This window comes from Mus musculus, chromosome 7 (genome assembly GCF_000001635.26).
Source record: "Mus musculus strain C57BL/6J chromosome 7, GRCm38.p6 C57BL/6J".
Taxonomy (NCBI): domain Eukaryota; kingdom Metazoa; phylum Chordata; class Mammalia; order Rodentia; family Muridae; genus Mus; species Mus musculus.
The window spans coordinates 24,879,221-24,902,414 of record NC_000073.6 but is presented as its reverse complement, the minus strand read 5'-3'; the positions used below and the strand labels follow the sequence as shown (position 1 = coordinate 24,902,414).

The 23,194-nt window shown below is 49.7% G+C and overlaps 2 protein-coding genes across 10 annotated transcripts; both read right to left on the bottom strand.

Annotated features, from left to right (window-relative positions):
* Positions 1–556: 556 nt before the first annotated feature.
* Positions 557–4,918, bottom strand: Cd79a (CD79A antigen (immunoglobulin-associated alpha)). The gene is made up of 5 exons (NM_007655.4): positions 4,827–4,918; positions 3,027–3,320; positions 2,710–2,828; positions 1,114–1,182; positions 557–984 (listed from the first exon to the last, which is right to left on the bottom strand). The coding sequence occupies exons 1-5, from the start codon at positions 4,891–4,893 to the stop codon at positions 871–873; spliced, it is 663 nt and encodes a 220-aa protein (NP_031681.2). The 5' UTR covers positions 4,894–4,918; the 3' UTR covers positions 557–870.
* Positions 4,919–12,603: 7,685 nt separating this feature from the next.
* Positions 12,604–17,823, bottom strand: Rps19 (ribosomal protein S19). 9 transcript variants are annotated; one of them, NR_153408.1, is made up of 7 exons: positions 17,748–17,823; positions 17,209–17,279; positions 16,863–16,963; positions 16,228–16,308; positions 13,950–14,133; positions 13,454–13,508; positions 12,604–12,674 (listed from the first exon to the last, which is right to left on the bottom strand). NR_153408.1 is itself a non-coding variant. In NM_001360119.1 (6 exons), the coding sequence occupies exons 2-6, from the start codon at positions 17,277–17,279 to the stop codon at positions 12,648–12,650; spliced, it is 438 nt and encodes a 145-aa protein (NP_001347048.1). In that variant the 5' UTR covers positions 17,748–17,823; the 3' UTR covers positions 12,604–12,647. The 9 variants fall into 9 exon arrangements, 7 of the variants coding, with proteins under 7 accessions (NP_001347048.1, NP_001347057.1, NP_001347054.1 ...); NM_001360119.1 differs by lacking the exon at positions 16,228–16,308; NM_001360128.1 differs by lacking the exon at positions 16,228–16,308 and having other exon boundaries at positions 14,093–14,133.
* Positions 17,824–23,194: the final 5,371 nt, after the last annotated feature.

The following is a 23,194-nucleotide window of genomic DNA, read 5'->3' as shown; positions in this document are numbered from 1 at the left end:
TCTCTGCATCCTTGTCTCTGGGGATCCCACTGAGTCTCCTCTTGGCCTCCTGTCTTTTAACAACCTGAGTCTGCTCTTCCCATCCCAATGACTGTCACACCACTCTAGCTCTCTCTGTCATCCCCCTCCCCCCGGTTCTTGACAGAAACTCTCCAAATCTGCCTTATGCAAGTGAACCCATGAGGGAATTAGGCCCCACTCCAGAAAATAATATCTTGTGTTCTCAGAGTTTAAATATAGGTAAAAATTTGGTAACACCCGGGCTGGTTCCCCCTTGCTTTGGGACATGAGGAGGGTGAGGCCCTATAAGGGAGATAAACCAGCATTTCAATTGGGGTGGGGACTTCCCCAAGAGACTTCCTGTTATTTTGGGGGGAGGGGGTTGGGGAAGACAGACAGCAAGAACTGTCTGGTCCCAGATCTCAGAAGTGGTCAGGTGAGAACTTGAACCTAGAATCCTGGGTCTGAGGGGGGAGGGGACTTGGGTTTTCTGCTCCTGGTTCCCTGGCAGTGTTGAGGAGCAGTCTACATGAGATCCATGACTCCTGCCAAGGGCTGCTTTGGGAAGGATTTATTATCACTTAAGTGGCCATGACAGATCTGGGAGGAGGGGGGGTGACACTAACGAGGCTGCTGTAATCAGCTCCCCTAGAGGCAGCGATTAAGGGCTCATTACCCACTAGAGAGGGAGCTGGACTTGGGGAAGGACAAGATTAGGTGGGAGAATAGGGTGGGGCAGCCTGGAGGCAAGGGTAGGCCACTCGAGTGGCTGGAGCAAGCACTGGGAAGGGGGGACTCCAGGGGAAGAGTGGGGAGGCAGGGATGCTGGAGTCAGACATATGGCAGGCAGGGAAGGGTGGGACATGTCAGTCATGGCTTTTCCAGCTGGGCATCTCCAATGTGGAGGTTGCCCACATCCTGGTAGGTGCCCTGGAGTCCCCTGGAGATGTCCTCATACATAGAACAGTCATCAAGGTTCAGGCCCTGCAGGGGTCAGAGAGGAGACATCAGTACCCTGACAGCTGGAGCCCCAGCGTCCAGTCAACTCCAGGGTGAGACTCAAGGCAGACACCACACCCCATGCACCCGACGCCTGCTGCAAACAGTGCTTACCTCATAGAGATTTTCATCTTCATAGTCATCTGGCATGTCCACCCCAAACTTCTCATTTTGCCACCGTTTCTACAGAAGGGGATGAAGTAGAAGCGACGTTTAGCAAGGAGGGAGGTGAAGGGTTTTTAGACTGTCTCCTACTAGCAAGTGCTTTATCAGAAAGAGTGAGGGATACTGTGCTCCCCACCATCAAGGCAGATCCCACCATCAGGATCTTGGCAGATTCTAGTCTCTGCCCCTCTCCTCTCTTTCTTTTTATGGGCCTCAAACTTTAAGCAATCTCCCTGTCTCAAGTGGACTGCTGCACCTCCCTGCCACTCCACTGATGCTCTGAGGATCTCTATCTAGCAAGAACTACCTGGGAACTCAGTACGTGGACCAGGCTGGCCTTGGCTCCCGAGAGATCCGCCTGCCTCTGCCTCCTGAGTGCTGCTAGGGTCAAAGCTGTGCACCACCATGCTAGCTCTCTACTGCTCCTCAATGACAAGCAGAACGGCGAGCAGGGAGTGAGTGGTGCTGGACATCTGTAATTCCAGTGCTTGGCAAACTGAGGCAGGAGGATTGGGAATTCCAGACCAATATGATCTATAGAGTGAGTTCTAGCCCAGCCTGAATTACATAGCAAAATGCTGTCTAACCCTCCCCACAAAAACAAAACAAAACACAAAACAAAAATTAAAACAAACAAAAATAAAACTGGTGGTGCCACCTGCCTGTAATTTCAGTGCTTGGAAGGTAAAGAGGAATCAGGCCAGCCATGGTGATATAGCAAGTTTGAGGCTAGCCTAGACTAATATCTAGCTTTAAAAAAATAAAATAAAATAAAGTAAAATAAAAACTGAAAGCAAAGAAAGTCCAGATGATAGCTCAAGCTGGTAAGTGTATTGCCATGCAAACCTGAGGATATGAATTTGGTGTGCGGAATCCCACAGTGGGAGGAAAGAATCAACTCCTGAAAGTTGTTCTTCGACCTCCACACTCAACATGCCCACGTACACACTAAGACATAAATAAAGTGCAGGGCGATAGGGGTGCACAACTGTAATCCCAGCACTCAGGAGGCAGAGGCAGGTGGATCTCTGTGAGTCTGAGGCCAGCCTTATATCTAGGACAGCCAGGGCTACACAGAGAGACCCAGTCTTGGGGGGTTAGGTGGTGGGGAAAAGAAAAAGTTAAAGAAAGGAAGAAGGGCAGGCATGGTGGCCCTTTAATCCCAGCAGCACTTGGGAGGCAGAAATAGGCAGATCTCTGTGAGTTCAAGGCCAGCCAGGGCTACATAATGAAGCCCCAATGTGGGTGAAAAATGTTGTCTTCTGGCCTAAGGAGACGCAGGGGCTCTGGGAGGACACACCTTCTTCCCTTGTCTTGGCTGCATTTGCAGGGGACTCCCGTTGGCGGGCCAGAAGTGAGAGGGTTTCTATGAGGGCCGTGGGGACACGCTGACCCCCCTGGGAATCCTTTTGGTGGTTATTCCCAGCCTCCCAAACTTGGAAGGACAAACCTTGGAATTCAGAGGACCAGCTGGACACTGGGAGTCACAGTCCAGGCCCAGGTAAGCCAAGATGACTTGAGGGGTGTCACTTGGGGGAGACTCACCCTGAATAGCAGCAGCGTCCCTGGCACCACTGCACAGAACAGCAAGATGATCCCTTCTGCTGTGATGATGCGGTTCTTGGTACCTTCCCCCATGTCCAGGAAGGGCCTAGGGACTGGATCTGTGAAGACAGGGTGCTGCTCAGCATTCTGGTGTCCCTTCTTCTCCCAGCCCTGACCCTTGCGAGGTCAGGGAGCCCTGAAGCCACCATCTCTGTGGCTGGTGGCAGGTCCAGGAGGGAGGAGCTAGCTCTGCTCCTAATGTTTTGGAAGAAAGAGGGAGCAGGGAACGCAAGGAGGCCAGCGCCCTCCCTACTCACTGCGCACGCGGAGGTAAGTACCACAGGAGCGTTTTAATATGTTGTTTTCTATCACTTGGCACCAGTACAAGCCCCTGTGGTTCTTGTTTACTTCGGGGAAGAACAGCTGGCCTGTGGTACCCTGGCCAGGACCCAGTGGCACTGGGGGCCATGTGATGTTAGACTGAAGGCTGAACCACCATGTGATATTAGGGTTCCTGCCATTGTTTTCACAGGTGAGGCGGGCCTCCTCGCCCAAGTTCACCGTCAGGGATGGTGGACCCCCTTCTACCCGCAGGGCCTGGCATCCGGGACCTGTGGAGAGAGGAGAGGAGACAGATGGGTCAGAGCCTGGAGATGGAGATGATTGCTCTAGCCCAGACCCCTTCACATCAGGAGTGGAGCCGTACCAATGGTAATGGTACCTAGAAAAAGATGATGGGAGACTTGGGGGGGGGCACACCCTATGGCCTCTTTCTTCCCTTTCCCCTTTGTATTTTGATGTTCCCCAAACAGCCCAGGGACTCTTTCATGAAAACCATCCCATTGGTCCCCATTCCTTACAACTCTTAGGAACCCCCACGGGGAGGGGGTGAAGGTGGGGCAGAACCTTAGATGCAGCGGTGGGGCTCAGCTCAGCAGTAACCAGGCTATTGGAAAAGATAGTAGAGCCCAATTCCCACCTTCCTGAATCTCTCCTTTACTGCGCTTGGCTTGTTTTTTTTTTTGTTTTTGTTTTTTTTGTTTGTTTGTTTGTTTTTTTGTTTTTTTGTGCCTAGGCTGTTTCTCATCTCTGTAATTTAAATGTGGCGACCTGCCAGGCAGTAGTGGTACATGCCTTTAATCCCAGCACTCAGGAGAGAGAGTCAGGCAGATCTCTGGGAGTTTGAGGCCTGCCTGGTCTAACAGAGTGAGTTCCAGTTGCACACAGAAGCCCTGTCTCGAAAAACAAAACAAAACAGAGAAACCAGTATTAACCTAGGCACTGGGACTGAGTTCTGTCTGGGGCATCGGAGGAGGCTAAGAGCCGAGGGTGGACTGGTGGCTATGGTGTCTGCTCTTGTATTTATCTTGAACCGCGCCCCCCACCCCCCACCCTGTTCTCAGCCTCCCCAGCTCCACACTGGCTTGTAGCTCCCTTTTGTGGACATGACAGAAAAGAAGAAGGTCGGAAGTGAGGAAGAAAGAAAGGGAGGGGAAAGAGCCCCAGCCAGTTCCTGGTCACACAGGCTTAAGACACAGAGAGCAGGGCCCCAGTCCCTGCTCCTAAGACCTCCACTGCAAACCTGGGTCTATGTGGTCACATGGCAAGCCTGCCCTCCAGATGTAAGGCAGAGGAAAAAACAAACAAACAAACAAACAAACAAACAAACAAATAAAACCCGTTCCCTCACCGACACCCATTGCTACACCTCCACTGGTGTGGTGTTCAGTCAACACTTACCTCAGTTCTCATTCTGACCTGTGGAGCTAAGGTCGTGTGTCGTGGGGCAAGGTAGTGTTGGTCCTAACAGTGGACTTACTCAAGCCTGTGGCTAGCTACAGACGGCTTTCCCTGATTCCCTCCCCACACTCCTTTTCTTTTTGAGACAGTTTTAATCAGTAACTTGCCCAGGTTGGCCTAGATAGAACTCATTATGTAGCCCAGGCTGGCCTCAAATGCAGTGTTCCTCCTTCCTCAGTTTCCTAGAGTTCTGGCGTTACTTTAAGAGATGCCACGTTATGCATCACCCTGCCTGGCCATTTCTGACTCCACTCTGCACCTCTCCTGTCAGCCGCAACACCCCCGCCCCACCCGCACCTTCCCTTTGGCCACATTACCCAAACAGGCGTATGACAAGAAGAGGAGGAGAGGCAGGGCTCTGAGGGCTTCTAGACCCCCTGGCATCGTCTCCCAGTGAGTCGGTTAGTTTGGGTGGCCGTAGCCTTGAGGTACCAGATTCCACTCCAAACTCCGCCTCACTTCCTGTTCAGCCGTGCCGGAGATGGGCTCCAGTGGCCCTTACTCCTGGCCCTTTATTTGCCATATGTGTGGGCTCTGAGTGGAGAGGAACTGCCCTGCACCTGGGCTGGCCACAATTCCCTTGAGTCTCTCTCTAGTGCGTGGGGTCGGGGAGAGGGTGGTTCAAGGCCTGGTTCATCACCACTGATCCCTGAGAAAGGATCCTGGCGAGCCATGGTTCTGGGTACCTGCTGCAGGCAGGTCCACAGCGGCTACTCTCAACTTTGGCTTCTGCGCTCACTAACATCGGGCAAAACTTATCACTCCTATCTGCCTCTTTCTTTCTAACCCACCACCTTTTCTCTCTCTTTCTTTTATTTTTTTGAAACAGGGTTTCATATAGCACGGGTTGGCCTTGTATCCACTATGCAGGTGACAACAGTCCTTTGTTTATTGCCACCTTTGTTTGATTATTTTTAACTGATGGAGCTTTTGTTTGTTTGTTTTGTTTTTGTTTTTCGAGACAGGGTTTCTCTGTGTAGCCCTGGCTGTCCTGGAACTCATTCTGTAGACCAGGCTGGCCTCGAACACAGAAATCTGCCTGCCTCTGACTCCCAAGTGCTGGGATTAAAGGCGTGCGTCACCACCGCCCGGCCTGATGAAGCTTTATTTAATGTATATGAGTGTTTGCTTACATAGTATGCACATGTACCGCATGTATGTGTGCCTGGTACTTGTGGAGGACGGAAGAGGGCTACAGACCCCTAGGAGATGGAGTTATAAGTCGCCATGTCGGTGCTGGGAATTAAACCCTGGTTCTCTGCAAGAGCAGCCTGTGCTCCTGACTACTGAGTCAATCATTCCCCCCCCAACCCCCCCCCCCCCCCCTCTGAGGATGCTCTTGATGTCCTGATGCTCTTGGCTCTGCCTTCTTCTGAGTGCCGTGGTTACAGATGCGCTCCGCCATGCCTAGCAAATTTTGTCTTGCAGTGTAAGAGACGACATCTGGGGCCTCACGCGTTCTAGGTGACTGCTCTGCTGCTGAATGACACCCTCGTCTTGAAGTTCTTTTATGTCCTCCTCTCAATAGGGCAGAGACCACCCTCCACTTGACAGGAAACTGAGGCTCAGTGAGGGGGGAGAGGTCACTTGCCCAGTGCTGTACAGTGTATGTGGCTGATGTGCGGTGATGGCTCATGACTCTGATTCCAGATTTTGGGAGGCTCAGAGTAATGAATCAAGAGGCTAGCCGGGGCTACATAAGAAACTGTCAGACTATGGAGCAAGGGGAGAGGACAACAGTGAGCTCACAGGCCAGCCAGTCTGGCCAGTATATTGAGCTCTGGGTCCAGTGAGGAGAGCCTGTTTTTTGTTTTCTTTCAAAGGTGAGGAATTAGCTGGGCAGTGGTGATACATGATTTTAGTCCTAGAACTCCAGAGGCAGAAACAGGCAAATCTCTGAGTTTGAGGTTAGCTTGGTTTATAGAGTGAGTTCCAAGACAGCCAGGGCTACACAAGAAAAACCCTGTCTCAAAAATGTAGGCATAAATTTTTTGCAACCTACTTTTTTTTTTTTTTTTTTTTTTTTTTTTTGGTTTTTCGAGACAGGGTTTCACTGTGTAGCCTTGGCTGTCCTGGAACTCACTCTGTAGACCAGGCTAGCCTGGAACTCAGAAATTCACCTGCCTCTGCCTCCTAATGCAACCTACTTTTAATACGGGTCAATCTCTCTTCTAGCCCACCACCAATAGTGGTAGTGGAAGAGAAAAGTTATTAGGATGTGGGGGAAGTGGACCTGCTCAGCAATTGTTCTTTGGAGGTGAGGTCCATTTTCTTTGTCAGCAGTTCAGTCCCTTAGCAAACACCAAATACAGCTCAGCAGCTGCAGACACCAGACACGAACCAGCAGCTGCAGTCCAGTCCTTCTCAGCAAGCAGACACCAGGCAGCCATAGTTTAATCCTGTAGAAACCACCGGGTTCACCCACTGGCCTACGGCAAGGCAGTGGAAACAGCAAGTTGGCTCACAGGCCAGCCAGTCTGGCCAGTATATTGAGCTCTGGGTCCAGTGAGGAGAGCCTGTTTTTTTGTTTTCTTTCAAAGGTGAGGAATTAGCTGGGCAGTGGTGATACGTGATTTTAGTCCTAGCACTCCAGAGGCAGGAACCTCACGAGTAGTTCTTGGGCAAGTTTTTCTCAATATCGGTGTTTTCCATAAGTGGAGCTCAACAGCACTATGTAAAGCGAATCAATCCATGCATGCATGTCATTAGGGAAGAATAACCAGGTGGAGCAAACCAAACCAAGGCTCAGTGCTCATCTTCCACAGTCTGGGGGTCATATTTATATAACATCATCACAGGTCCTTCCATGTGTTTACTATATCCAAATATCCTTTCACCTGTGTGCACCAGCAAAACATCATTTGATGTTTCCAAAGAACTGGAAGTTATGACTTCACAAGAAGCCAAAAAAACAACCAACCAACCAAACAAACAAAAAGATGAGGGGTTGGATGGCTCAGTGGTTAAGACCACTTGTCTTTCTTTCTTTCTTTCTTTCTTTCTTTCTTTCTTTCTTTCTTTTAGTTTTTCAAGACAGGGTTTCTCTGTATACTCCTGGCTGTCCTGGAACTTACTCTGTAGACCAGGCTGGCCTCAAACTCAGAAATCTGCCTGCCTTTGCCTCCCCAAGGGCTGGGATTAAAGGCATGTGCCACCACCGCCCTGCCACTTGTTTTTTTTTTTTTTTTTTTAAATTAGGTATTTTCTTCATTTACATTTCCAATGCTATCCCAAAAGTCCCCCATGCCCTTCCCCCCACTCTCACTTCTTGGCCCTGGCATTCCCCTGTACTTAGGCATATAAAATTTGCAAGACCAATGGGCCTCTCTTTCCACTGATGGCTGACTAGGCCATCTTCTGATACATATGCAGCTAGAGTCATGAGCTCTGGGGGGTACTGGTTAGTTCATATTGTTGTTCCACCTATAGGGTTGCAGATCCCTTTAGCTCCTTGGGTACTTTCTCTAGCTCCTCCGTTAGGGGCCCTGTGATCCATCCTATAAATGACTATGGGCATCCACTTCTGTGTTTGCTAGGCCCAAGAATAGTCTCACAAGAGACAGCTATATCAGGGTCCTTTCAGCAAAATCTTGCTGAAAAGGTGTATGCAATGGTGTCAACGTTTGGAGGCTGATTATGGGATGGATCCCCAGGTATGGCAGTCTCTAGATGGTCCATCCTTTTGTCTCAGCTCCAAACTTTGTCTCTGTATCTCAGCTCCAAACTTTGTCTCTGTATTGTTTTTCTTGATGAGGAACTAGGTTTAAGTCTTTATCATTCACATGGTGGTTCACAAACATACATATAAATACTAAATAAATCTAAAAAACAAAACAAAACAAACTAAAAGCATTCGTAAACATTTCTTTAAAGCCAGATAGTAGTGCACACCTTTTATCCCAGCATCAGCATTCAGGAGGGAGAGGCAGGTGAATCTCTGTGAGTTTAAGACCAGCCTGGTGGTCCTCAGAATGAGTTCCCGAACAGCCAAGGCAACACAGAAAAATCCTGTCTGGAAAAACAAAACAAAAACAAGAAAGGGGATGGGTGAGGAGAGTGGGGAAGACATTTGCAGTCAGCCTTCAGCCTCCACATGTTCTCTATACTGGCAAGGGCAAGCACACAGATGTGTGTGCACACAAGAGTGAGTAAAAAGAAAACATCAGGTGGGTGTGGTGGCCTGCTCCTGTAATCTCCAGACGACCTGTGTTTGACCACCAGCACCCATAGGGCAGCTTCCAGCTAATTCCAGGTCCTTTTCTTGCCTCTGTGGGCACCGGGCCTATGCATGGTGCACAGACATATGTAGACAAAGCAACCATACACAGAACATAAATAAATTAAAAATGTTAACTAACAAGAGTCTGAAATGAGGTCTGAATGGGAAATGAGCTTTTGAGATACTGTAAGTAGTTAGGTGATTTTCACATATGTAAAGACAGGACAAAAATACATTTATTAAATTAGGTGTATTGGCATATACCTATAATTCCAGAGTTTGAGACAGGATAAAGGCAAGTTCCAAGTCAGCCTGTTCTGCAGACTTGGCCTCAGACAAAAACAAAAAACAAAACAAAACAAAACAAAACAATACAAATACCCCCAAACCAAATCAAATCAAAACAGCAAAAGGGAGGTAGAGGCAGGAGAACTGTCATGAATTCCAGGATAGCCAGAGCTATACAACAAGACCCTGACACAGACAGTTAGACAAACAAACAGACAGACAGAACAACCCCCCAAATAGGGGCTAGAGAGATGTTAAGAGCATGTTAAGAGCATGCACTGTTCTTGTAGAAGACAGGGGTTTACGCCCCGAACTCACCTGTAGTGGGTTACAACTGTCTGTAACTCCAGTTTCAGACAGTCTGACTCCCAAAGGTACATGGGCACATGCACACATGTAGTGCACACACACACATACACAAAGCATCTCCCCCAAATAAAAATAAAAAAATTCGAAAGAGGCTTTAGGGGGGCAGCTGAATCATGAAGAAAACAAAAACTACACGATACTTTTGGTAGGGAAAATGGCAAAGGAATTCCAAGGTACGTTTGTAAGAGGAAAGCCAGCCTTTGTAGAGAGGCTAGCTGAAAGCCACCGAGCAGGGAGGAAGTCAGTGGAGAAATGGGGAGGAGAAAAAAACTGGTGTAGATGATGCAGTTGACTTAGTTTTCTCTTCTGTTTTGTGTTTTTCGAGATGGGTTCTCAGTGTAGCCCTGACTGTCCTGGAACTCACTGTGAAGACCACCAGGCTGGCCTTGAACTCATAGAGATCTGCCTGCCTCTGCCTTCTGAGTGCTGGGATTAAAGGTGGGTGTGCCACCATGCCTGGCAGTTGACTTGTTTTTCAAAGGCAAAAAAATGTCACTGTATGCTGTTTGGGGACAAAGGTAGAGATGAATGTGCACACCACATCATGCTTACCTCCTGAGGAAGAGGACTGGGTGGGGCTGGAGAAGGACACAGCTGGATTCACCCACCTTTAAAAAGAAAAGCCAAAAAAAAAAAAAAAAAATGCTGGAAGGTAATGTGTGCCTTTAAATCCAGCAGAGGCAGGCAGAATTTGAGGGCAGCCTAGTGTACAGAGTGAATTCCAGGACAGCCCCACAGCTACGCAGAGAAACCCTGTCTCAAACAGAACAAAACAAACACAAAGTTTCATTTTCATTTAATGTGCATGGGTGTTTTGCCTGCGTGTATGCTGTCAGATCCCCCTGGACTCAGAGGCCATATAGATGAAGAGAATAGTACCAGGGACCTCTGGAAGAACAGCAGGTGGGTTTTTATGTTTTGGTTTTTTGAGACATTGTTTCTGTGTAGTCCTGGCTGTCCTGGAACTCACTTGGTAGACTAGGCTGGTCTTAAATTCAGAGATCCGCCTGCCTCTGAGGGCTGGGATTAAAGGTGTGTGCTACCACTGCCCATTGTGGCAGGTGTTCTTAACAGCTGAGCCATCTCCCCAGGCCCTAATTTTGACTTTGCAGTGGTTTTGTGTGTGTTTATTCCTTTTTATGTTTGCTTCTGTGGAACTCTGGGCTCCTCCTGTGCCAGACAAGAGATCTGCTACTGAGTTACAACTGATTTTCTTTGTATAACACTTTTTTCCTGTTTGTCTTTTGACAGAGCTCTGGCTGGCCTGGATCTCCCTATGTAGACCAGGCTGTCCTCAAACTTGTGATTCTCTTCTTTGCTTCCCAGTATTGTGGGTGTATTCTGCCATCCCTGACTCCCCTGTTACTCCTTAGGCTGGGCATTTTAAAGATTTACTGTTACTTTTAATTGTGTATAGGTGTGTGGGCCTGCACATGGGTATGTGCACCTGAGTGAAGTGTCTGAGGCCAGAGGCATTTCATTCCCTAGATCTGGAGTTACAGCAGAGTCACCTGACATGAATGCTAGGAACTAAATTCAGGTCCTCTGGAAGAGCAGCAAGTATTCTTAAACCCTGGAGCCATTTTCCCAGCCATGGGTGGAGAGCTTTTGCAAGGCTGTTTTGAATACTGTTTTGCATGCCTGGAATGTTTCATAATTCATAAACAAGTCCATGATGGCGTACACCTTTAATCCCAGCACTTGGGAGGCAGGCAGATTTCTGAGTTCGAGGTCAGTCTGGTCTACAAAGGGAGTTCCAGGACAGCAAGAGCTATAGAGAAACCCTGTCTCAAAAATAAATAAAATAGGGCAAGTGGCTACACTTGGTGGTTGATTGTAAACCCAATACTCTGAAGGTGGAGGCAGGGGTTCCAGGCCATTCTAGGCTACACAGTAATTAACACTGCAACTGGGCTGTTAAGATGGTTCAGTGGGTAAGAGCATTTTGAAGGTTCTGAGTTCAAATCCCAGCAGCTACATGGTGGCTCACAATCACCCATGAGATCTGACGCCCTCTTCCAGTTTGTCAGCCAGTGTGCCTATCTTTGGGCTGGACCAAATCGAGCAGGTCCTAAAAATTCAACCCTCAACAACCACACGAAGGTTCCCAACCATCTGTACAGCTAGCGTACTCCCATACATAAAATCTTAATTGCAGCAATTACATGATTCTTCAGTTCAGCTGAGCCTATGTAGGTATGAACCCCCTTCCATGAGCTTGGTGTACCACTAAATGCAGTTGGCAGTTCCTGAAGATTCGTTCCCCTTCTGTACTACAGGCCCCAATGTTGTGGTAGGGGCCTGCTCACACAGGACAGCTATCTTGAGCACCCCCAGTTCCCAACGAACTAGGAGCTGGAATTTAACTTGTTCAGCAGTGGCTAGCAGCTGCCACCTAGTGGCCGAAGAGTGAAGCTGCAGCTATGCCTACTCGGCCAGGTAGTTTATCCAGTCATGGCTCAGCTGAGCAGAATGTACTCATGCTAGAGGGAATTGTAGGTGCCCAAGGTTGACCGCGTGGCCATGTGATTCTCAAAGCCTTAGAGCATTCAGCAAATCACTATGTGACTTCTCTTCAAATGCTTCAATTCAACACTTCAGAGGATTGCTGGGCATGGAAAACATCTGCAAACTGCTTGGCATGCACTTCACACTGGGAGAGGCTGCACAGATCTCATGTATAAGAGTCAACAGCCACTTCCAGCAAGGACTTAACAAGGGCTCTTCTGGGAGCCAGTTTTACCTGGCATCAACCTGTTAGCTTGGAGAAATAAGGAACTGACAGGGAACATCTAGCACCTGGGATGCGTCCATGACCAACTGAGCTGGGTTAGACTTCTGCTCAGAGGCCCAGCACACTCGATACAGCTTACTTGGTTAAATCTGCTCAACCGCACTTGGGGCTACACACAGCATGGAGGAATGGCTCCATCTTTAGCACAGGGACTGACTGACTGGGGAGGTCACTTTCAACTATACAGTTTTTTCTCAATTACCACCACAGATGCACAGCCTTGCCCTAACACTAATGCCACAGCTCCACTGGTGTCTTGAGGACAATCACAATTCCTCTACTCCTAAATGAAGCCAAGAGACCCAGACCAGAGCTGGATGGTGGCTGCAAAGGCGAGGTGATCTAAGTTTAAGGCCAGCCTCAGCAGGATGATAGCTAAGGACACCCATGGAAATCGTTTTGAAAACCAAAACCAGATCCAGACCAGGATTATGAATGAGGCAATTTATTAACCCAGCATCCTTTGTTCTAATGCTTCTTGTTGGCAGCTGCCACCTGTGGGAAGACAGAAAGATCAGGGCGGGGTCAAGGTTTGTCATAGCTCACTGCATCCATGCCCTCAGCCCCACTGTTGCAGACACTTCTGACTCTGTAAATTATACACAGGGCTCAAGCTTCTGCCCTTTGTCCTGAGGGGATGGGTTTGCCAATGTTTGGGGTCAGGCTCTTTTTACTAAGACTCCAAGTTAAGGGCTAAAGCCTTCCAAGACCCTTAGGTGGTAGAGTCTCTTGTAGAGAGAAAATTAGGCACGGAGTGCCTGTCAGATCCCAGGGCTCCTCTTTACACCACTGCTGTTCAGGGTGAGCATCACTTTACATGGAATGTGGTAGGAAGGAAGTCACTCTACAAAGTCTGGGCCTGAACCTGTCTGCCACATCTCTACCCCATCCCAAGCTGTGTAAACCTGGTGCCTGGTACTAAGGAGGAAGAGTGGCTAGAAGCCCTAACACCAAGTATCTGTACGGGACTACAGGTCTAAGTTTATAGAAGCCTCATACCACATTGGGCACCCAGTCTCCAGCAATTATAGTATATCTTATTTTTTTTAATTTTTTCCCAAGACACGGTTTCTCTGTATAGTCCTGGCACTCACTCTGCAGACCAGGCTGACCTCCAGAAATCCGCCTGCCTCTGCCTCCTGCGTGCTGGGATTAAAGGCGTGCGCCACCACCGCCTGGCTAGTATACCTTATTTTTAACCCCTTCCCAGTGTGGCCTCCAGCCCCCCCCCCCCCCCGCTCTGTTTCAACAGACGCATAACGTGCACCTCTCACCTGTCCAGCGATCCTGTCCAGGTCTCTCTGTCCCTGAGGCGTCAGCTTGCGGCCCCTGTACAAAGAAAAACAAAACAAAACAAAACAAACCCTGGATGAGTACAGCCCACCCCCCCAGGGGTGGTGCACAAACAAAGTACCAAGTGATGGAACTGCACTGTGTTTGCCAAGTCCCACTTGTGGCCAGCCACATCCTAACGAGCCCGGGGCAGGAGAGGGAGACCCTTGGGAGTTGACGGGGTGTCGTTTGTGCAAGCATTAGATCAAAAGCCCCGAAAAAATCAATTGGGAAAAGTTAACGAGTAGGCTAATGAAAGCAGACAGTCGCTAAATTACCTTCCCAGAGTCAGAGCAAGTCAGCCAGAGAGGTCTGGGTGAGGCCCTCCCTTTTGCTTTCTGAAGGCCCCATACCTTCATTTATAGGGAGGTCCAACAACCCCACCACATGCCACCAGCAGGCAAAGACTACCCCTGGCCCAGCCACAACCCTGCATACCCATCTTGGTCCTTTTCCACCATTTTCAGCCCCTCCAGGGCTTGGAGGACCCGGCGGGCCACACTCTTAGAGCCTCTGCTGAAATGGCTGGGTCTGACACCGTTTCTCTGCCGTCCTCCATAGATCTTGGTCATGGAACCAACCCCAGCACCACCTCGGAGGTACAGGTGCCGTGCTGTGGAAGCTGTGGGTGGGGCAAGAGGGAGCCTGAGGTCACCTGCTTGTCCTTCACTGTGTGAAATTAGACAACTGTGTAACTGAGACCATGTACCAAAACTGGTGTTTGACACCCCTGGATCTTTGCCCCTCACCAAGACTGGCCCCATGTTCTAGATAAGCCTCATCAAGTGTGGCCATACCCATGTGCCTGATGCAGGCACTTTCTGTGGTGGGCACCTCAAAACTTGTAATGTGCCTTGCCTCAACCATGGGTCGAGCAAGGATTATTGTCCTGTGGGCACTCTTCTGGCCTATCAAACCAGCGTCAGGAAAACCCAAGGCACTGAGCTGAAGCCGTGCCATGCATTCTTCACATCTGCAAGCTACACAGTAGCCAAGAGCCGCATGGTACTGGGGCCCCAGGCAACTTCATTTTAGGGATGAACAGCCCTGTGACAGACTCAGCTCATCTACTACTGCCCAGGTTCCATTTAGCATTGGACTGGCACCCAAGACATTGCCCCCACAGCTTGTCTCTGTTCATTTTGCTTTAATTTTTAAAAAACCCACAGCCCGTATCAGTGTCAGGATTAACAGCCATTTCCAACCTTTTTGCAAGGTGACATCACCAACAACCCCAATCTTAAAGGCCCACTCAAATGCTCTATACCTCTCTGCTCTTCCTCAGGGTGGGGAACCTTGGTCTCACTAGGCTGCCTGGACACAGTGGGTGCTTGAATCTCAGCACATCACCAAAGAACTAGCCAACTGCAAGCACAGCGGACAAACGGAGGGAATCACAACAAGGCTAAAAGCTTCTGCAATGGGGATTCTAGCCGTCCTTTCCAGCACCACATAAAAATCATCTCGTGGGAAACCACCTGCCAACTAATTACAAGGCATGGGCCTGCCATTCCAGAGCTTGTGTGCACTCCTTTTGACTGAATAAAGAACTATTTAGAGGCTGTAAGCAGCAAGACAGCCTATTTCTTTTTATTCTCCTCTTCAACAAGACCTGGCTCTGGCACATTTTAAAGGCACAACTTTAGATAAAGCCCCAGAATTGCTGCTCAGGAGGGGCTGGCACCTTGGATTTGAACTTACTTGCGAAGACCAAGGTTTCATGAAGCACTGCAGCCTAACAACAACAGAAGAAACTTGTGCTAAGAGCAGGGTGGGGACCCCACCCTGACCACCCCGTCTTTAAGTGTGGGATGAAAAACCTTGTATGTTTCCCTCCCCAATGCCTTCATGTTAAACTTCTGTGGAAAAATCTATTCTCCCAGCCCTAACTCACCCTCCCTTTGGTTCTCCAACGGAAGTGGTCCCCTACAAATGTCACTCTCCCAACAAGCCCCCTGGTCCTAACACAGGAGGCCCATGGAGCCTTTTCTCAGGACCTAAAACATGAGCCTGTTTCCCCACTGCACTCCAGCCCCAAAAGCAAGTGACAGAACAAGCCAGCTCATTATCCAGACAAAACTACAAACATAGTCTGAAAACTAACTTTGAACAGAACTAGCCTATCTTCGAAGAAAGTAATGCCACCTCTGTACCCCCCTTTTCAGTGTTATGACAAACGGCTACAATTTGGTAAGAGCCTGAGCTTTTTGATCAAACCAGACAGGAACCCATTAGACCCCAGAATGCTGGGGTCTTCCTGTAGCTCAGCCCAGCCCCCTCAGCATTGCCTTGGTCTCTCAAATTCTGGGAATACAAGCTCACACCAGCAGGTCTGGCCCCAAACTGCTTCTGCTCCAGAAGTGCTGGAATCAAAGGCAAAAGGCACCTGGCTCGATTCCATTTCTTGCTAACCCCATCCTGCTTGGGACACAGCTCAGTGTCTGGCGGGCCCTGGATATGGCAGCCTCCCCCCACAGCAGCTGTGGAAACTAGACAACCAACCCTGTCCACAGCAAGTACACCACTCTACCCAGAGAAACCCAACAGTCTTCCTCTCGCAACTCCACAGCCGCCCTAACCTACCACCTGAAGCACTGTCAACACCACTGCACGCTTGCTTCCAAGAGGGGGTGTGAGGTGCACACCTCAGCTAGGCCTCACCACCCTTCCCTACATCACCCTCCTTAAAAACGTGCTGGCAGGTGGAAGCACCGACCTTTTCCCACACTGTGGAATTGACCTTTTGGTTTTCAGAGGCTGTGTTGAGTCATGGTGGTCCCTGTGCCCATGCCAAAGCCTGAAACAAAGTGGATCCCGTGGACATTTAATATTAACTTATAAACTGCTTCACGGTCTTAAGCGAAGAGGAACTTACTTCCCACGACCAGGGGAATTCTCAGGCAGGGCCCCCCCCTAGCAAAGGCCTGGCCATGAACTGCAACCCTGGCACTACCCAGCAGAAAGAATCCTGCTCCCCTAAAGACTAGAGACAACAGGATGCACAAAGCACCCAGGCAGGATCCAGAGAGACCAGAGGGGCACCCCAAAGTTTTCTTTGGGCACCAGATCTGTAAGTTTCCTTTATAACAGGAGTGGCACTCCCGACCACTCAACCAAACAGGAGTTGACAGTTGTTCAAATCTAAATGCTATAACCGTGGACACAGAAAGCTGTTAAGACTCTCAAGTAAGCAAAATATGGACACTCATTTGCCCTCAGATTTCCTTTCTAGTTTAAAGCTACAGCTATTCAATAATGAGGTCTGTCTCCTGGTGTAGATGGGAGGGGAAGACAGGGTCCCTGCCTGGGGTCGCCCAGGTTCCCACTCCCAGCCAAAGCCTCAGTTCTTACCAGCTCGTGTGTAGAACCAGTTCTCATCATATGGGGCAAGCTCTTTATGTTTGGCCAGCTTGACTGTGTCCACCCATTCGGGGACTTTCAGCTTCCCGGACCTAGAACCAAGAGAATTGAGAAAAAGCACACTTCAAAAATTTCCAAAGATGACTTCAGATCTACTAACCTTTAGCAAGTTAACAAGGTTGGGGGAAAAAAAAAGCAAGAACGAACAGGTTAAAAAGGAAGCATGGTCACCGTAGGCCCAATTCAGAAAAGACCCCCAGCAAGTGGCCAGAGGGATTAATGACACATTGGGGTCACAGCGCACAGGGGTCAGGCCTCAGTTCCAACAAACACTTACTTTTTGAGGAAGGCTGCCAGAGCTCTGACGAACTCCTGCTGGTTAACGTCTTTTACAGTAACTCCGGGCATCTGAGGAAGGGACAAGCATGCCGAGGTCAGGCTTGGTGCAAACCCCTGACGTGGGTCCAGGTCAACACCAACCCTGCTCGTCGCCAGTCCACCCCAAAGCCTCAGCATCCACCCAGCCTCATGTCCCTGCAACTCGGCTCCTGCAGGTCCAACAGAGTTGCCGGGTGCACACGCCACGCGGATCGCAGCACCGCGGCGTGGTGACCGCGTGGGAGAGCCCTCCACACCCCGCTCCCTCAAGCCCACGTTCCGGGCGTCCCACTCACCCCTCCGCTGCCCACCTAACCCTCCGGGCTCCCGGATTGCGGCGATCAGGCATGTCCGGGCCTGCCGCTCGCACGTGGCCGCGGCTCCAGAGGGCGGAGCGACCCCGCGCCGGGCTTCCCGCGGTCCCGGCACGAGCTCTTGGGGCCAGAAAGCCCGGCCCCGTGGCCCCGCGCACAGCCGCGACCCAGAGCCCTCACTCACCGTGCGGCCTCCGCGCTGCCAGCCAGGGGAAAGGGAACGACGGGGTTTCCCGGGCGCACAAGTCGGGCGTCGAGTCTCGCGAGATTTCGGAGTGCTCGCGAGAGCGGCTAAACCAGAGGGCTCCGCCTTTCTGAGGGCGAATATGGCTTCATCTCCACCCAAAATGGGCGGGTCTGTAAGAGGAAGGGGTGGAGAAGCCAAGAGAAGGGACTCGGGAGGAGGATAAGGGATCTGGTTCCTCTTTCCGTTTCCTTGGGCGTGACCGGAGCGAGCTGGGGGAGTCGGCCTTCATTTGAGCCTTGTGTGTCTGGCGGGAACAAGGAGGCGGAAACTTTTGAGGGCGGAAGTGCGGGCGAAGTTGAGCGCGCACGAAAGGAAGGCGGGATTCAGCGCAAGACCCTGCTTCCTGGCCGGAAATGGGAATAGTTACGGGCGGAACCGTGACAGGCAATCCAGGGAAAAGGCACTATGACATGTGGCCACCACCACCTTTTGTGCTAGCATTAGCATTCGCGAGACCAAGAGATACACGGAAGCCCCACCCTTCTTTGGGCGGAAGTTGCTTCAGCTCCATTGACGCTCGCGGAGAGGAAAGAAGGCGTTGGGAGCGGGGAGGAGATTAGGGCGGGGACAAAGGGGTAGAGGCGGGCCCTTGGTGGAGGTTCAGCTCCGCCATCTAGTGCCGGAGTCTGGTTGTTCAGACCGTTAGTCTCCTCGTTTGCCTCTTCTGAGTCATCCAAGCTGACCTGTGCAACTTTATTATATCTGTACCTACCCACCCACCTACCTGCCTATCGTTTGTTGTTTTGAGACAGGATTATCATTAATTTATTTAGCCAAGACTGGCCTGGGACTTTTTATCTAAGGCTGGCTTTGAACTCATGATCCCCCAGCTTAATGCTACGGGAGTGTGTCACTACGCCAGGCTCTCAGTACCTCCCACTCCCACCCCGCAGCGCAGCGCATAAAATATTTGAGGTTGTGTTGCATCCAGACAAATATTATTTAAGATAGAAAAGAGAGGAGGGGCCGGGCGTGGTGGCGCACGCCTTTAATCCCAGCACTCAGGAGGCAGAGGCAGGCGGATTTCTGAGTTCGAGGCCAGCCTGGTCTACAGAGTGAGTTCCAGGACAGTCAGGGCTACACAGAGAAACCCTGTCTCGACCCCCCCCCCCCCAAAAAAAAAAAAGAAACGAGGGGCATTGTGATGGTTCGCTCACTAGGTAGAAGTTCTCCCATACGAGCCTGATTGACCTGATACGATTCTTTGAACCCATCACGGTATAAGAACTAACTACAGAGTTTTGTCCTCTGACTGCCACAGGTGCGTCTCAGAGAAGGGTGTATGTTCACATATCGCACCCTCTTTATACACATACTAAGACTTAAAATTAGAAAAAAATATTAAAAAGAAATGAATTATCAATACATAAGTGAAAAGTTAAGCCAGTTTGAGGGGCCGGAGAGACAGATGGCTCAGCAATTTCAGAAAATCTGACTTCAGTTCCAAACACCTACACTGGAGGGTCACAGTAGCTTGTACTTTCATCTCCAGAGGATGACATGTCCTCTTCTGGCTTCCTCGGGCACGTGCACTCATGTATGTACATATGCAGACACATACACACAAAAGTAAATTTAAAAAAACCTTAAACACTTAAATGGCCTGGGCATAGTGATGCACACCTACGGTCCTAACACTCAGGAGACACAGGCAGGAGGATTACAGCAAATTCGAGGTCAGATTGGTTTACATAATGAGTTCTAAGGCAGCCAAACCAGAACAGCACCAATACAAAAACCATGTATGCGACCAGTAAAGTGCACTTCTGGGGATGTCTGTGAGTGTGAGGACGCTGACAGAATCAATGGATTCACAAATAGGATGCTGCTGGTGAGAGGCTGTGGGAGGTGGAAGATGGGCTTAGCTGGAGGAATGGTTAGAACTGGGAACTCTTCTTCTCTTGCCTGGGGTCTCTTATCTGTGTGGTAGTCCTAGCTCCTCAGCAGGACACACCCAGCATGACAGTGATTTGCTCAAGGACATGGGGCCATGTGGCAATAAACCAGTCCCTTTCCAAACTGAGACAAATGAATAAATCCTTGGGTTGTTTCTATCTGGCATTTGGTCATGGTGACACATGACACATGTTGTGTCAATGGGGATGAATCCTGTGGTAGATGCATGACTTTGGTGTAAGGTCGATAGAGACGCTATTCGAGGAGTTAATATGAAGAAACCTTTTTTTTCCCCATTACTTTCCAGGTCAGCACACACAGCAGTGGGTTCCACCATGGTATTTTCACGCATGTGTGTCTTTTTACACTGTGCCCGCTCATGTCCCCTTGACGCTCCTGCTGGTTCCCTTCCTCCAGCTAGTGAGTCCCTTCTATTTCTGTTCCTAGATTCCACTGCTCTACTTCCCACCTCCCTTAAGATCTCTTCCTCCCATTTTATGACCCCACTTTCTAACTTCATGATCCCTCTCCCCCATGTAAGTACAAAAGCATGATTTTAAATCTAGGTTCTGTACACACACTTTTTGTCTTTTTCAGTCTGGCCAATTTCATTTAACATAATCGTTTCTAGTTCTGTTCATTTTCCTGGAAATGTTATGACCTTGTTTCCTCCTCTTCTTCCTCCTCCTTTTCCTCCTCTTCCTTCTCTTCTTCTTGTTTTGTCTTAAGACAGGGTTTCTCTGTGTAGCCCTGGCTGTCCTGAAACTCACTCTGTAGGCCAGGCTGGCCTTGAACTCAGAAATCCACCTGCCTCTGCCACCTGAGTGCTGGGATTAAAGGCGTGTGCCACCACGCCTGGCCGAAACACTACTTTTTTGTAAAACTAAAAGTAAGCAGAATTAAAAAGAATGGCTTGAGGCAGGAAGCTGATATTACAGTGGCTGGACCTGAGTAGACTGAGTAGGAACACCGTTCCCAAGGCGCTGTAGAGAATGAGGTCGCTCATCATTTACTCGGAGTCCCCCAGAGAGACACTGCACAATAGGCCTGTCCTCTTTGAACAATTATTCTGGGGGTTGGGGACACAGCTTGACACTAGCCTGGCTTAGAGTGATCAAACTGGTACCTCTAAGGAACATAAAGGCCTAAAGAGCTTAACACAGGTACCAAGTTGGATAAAAGGACAGATCTTGCTTTGGGGAAAAGCTCCGGACCTCGTGAGGGTCTACATAGGGTACCGTCACTCTCTACAGAGCATGAACATAGCGTTGCACGGCTAGCTATCCAAGGAGATGGGTAAGTGTGAGCCTACAAGAGTCAGGACAGGAGTTGAGCGTAGCCTGGATGGAATAGGTGTTAGGAGGTCATTTTTCTGCCTGGACTCCAAGTGTGGTCAGAAGTGGGCCACGTTCCTGTAGGGCTGGAGTGACCAGAATGTGGATTTTTCAAAGGACAGAATGTAATATGTACTCTTGAAACAAAACTTGGGTTGTTGTGGGGAGGGGCAAGGAGGGCACTTCACGGTTGGAAACTTATTGGTTTTTTCTGTAGAGCATCAAGGCAGAAGCTTAGCAGCTCAACACTCAGATCAGGCGCCATCCTTTCCTGCTCTTTGGTGGCAGCCACAGGGAAGTGGCCAGTCGGGAAAGCAGTGTTCACAGTCCACTGGCTTCAAGAGGCCTCAGGGCTCCCCAGCATCAGATGAAGGGATCCACTCAGAGAGGTGTCAGTGTGGAAGCCAGAGCAGTGTGTGTGTGTGTGTGTGTGTGTGTGTGTGTGTGTGTGTGTGCATGCGCCACTGTGCCCAGTTTGGGGTAGAGTCTCTATTGTAACCCTGTATAGACCAGAACTGTATACAGTATAGAACTCTCTGTATAGACCTTGAAGTTATAGGGGTTCACCTGCTTCCTCCCAGAACTGGGGAGTGTTAGGATTAGAAGCTTGTGGCACCATACAAAGTTAAATTCCTCCCTGTTCTCAAAGCTGACCTCTGCGCCTTTACCACACTCCCTCAGGCACCCTTTGGGGGTCCACATGATTTGAAAATGACTTGGCTAGTTAATGGTGTGGAAAGCCTTGCTAGGTCTGGCTCGGAGACGAGGAGGGTCCCATAAAAGTGAGAAGTCCTCCTCTCTGCTTCCTCCCCTGTCATTTATTTAAAAGCTATGCACCGCAGCTAACTGCTGCTTTACACTAACATAAACCTTTCTCTTAACTAGCTGATGGGTGGGCGGGATGCATGCAGCAGTGTGCAAGTCAGAGGGTAACATGCAGTTGGCCTTCTACCTCAGTAGGTTCTGGGGCTGGAGCTCAGGGTGGGCTTAGTGGCAGGGCTTTCTTCTCAGAGCCTTCTCGCAGCTGTCCACTCACTTCCCTTTCTTATACCTTTTTCTGTTATCCTTTTTGGCTGTGTGACCTTCACACACTGGGGACCCTTCATTAGCCCCAAGCAGCAGTCTTAGCTGAGTTGAGTTTGCAGTGCTTCCCTGCCCTATGCCTGTGTGGGCTCAGTCATCTGTCACCGGAAGACCAGGGCACTGCTAGCCAGCTTAGGCAGGTCTATTAAAGGGCAATCGTATATCTAAGTTATCACAGGGAGGGACTGAAGGCATGAGGCTGGCTTTAGTCTTTTTGTCTCTTGCAGTGTCCGCGGATGAGAGCTGCAGGTCCGTTATTCTGCCATCTGCGGGGCTGTAGGAATAGCTCGCCTTCTCAAGGCCTTGAGTTAAGAGAACAAGGTGTCTTTGGATGCTCATCCTCTTGAGTGAAAAGAGGGACAGGCACAGGTAATGACAGGAAAACCGTCAGTTATCAGGTCTGTTGCTGAGCTCTGAGTCCCCCCACCCACAGGGGAGGATGGGCTCTTCTGGTCTTCCCAGGATTGTATTAACTCACCAGGAGTCCTTTGTGCAGTGACTTAAAGAGGACTTGCACAACAACAGCACAGGAGCATAACAAACATTCCATTATTAGCTGGGCCTGGTGGCTCTTTGTAATTCAGCACTCAGTAAGTTGGGGGTAGGAAGAGTGTCCTGAGTTTGAGGCTAACTTGGCTTACAAAATGAATTGAAATGGGTTCTAAATGGGTTAGAGTTAGACCCCATCTCAAAACCAACCAATTAATCCTGGAGAGATAGTACAGTGGTCAAGCACATGGGCTGCAATTCCAGAGGACTTGGGTTCAATTCCTAGCAGCCATTAGGTCCTAATTCCAATTCCAGAGGGGCTGATACCCTTTTCTGGCCTTGGTAGGCACTGCATGCACACAGTACACAGACATACATGCAAGCAAAAGGCCCTCGCAATAAATAAGAAAAAAAGTAAAGCTTTTTAAAAAGTTGCACTGTGAGTCTATGGGGTATTGCATATCTTTAATCCCAGCATTTAGGAGGCAGAGGCAGGTGAATCTCTGAGTTCAAAGTCAGCCTGGTCTACAGATTGAGTTCTAGGACAGCCAGGACTACACAGAGAAACCCTGAACCCCCCCC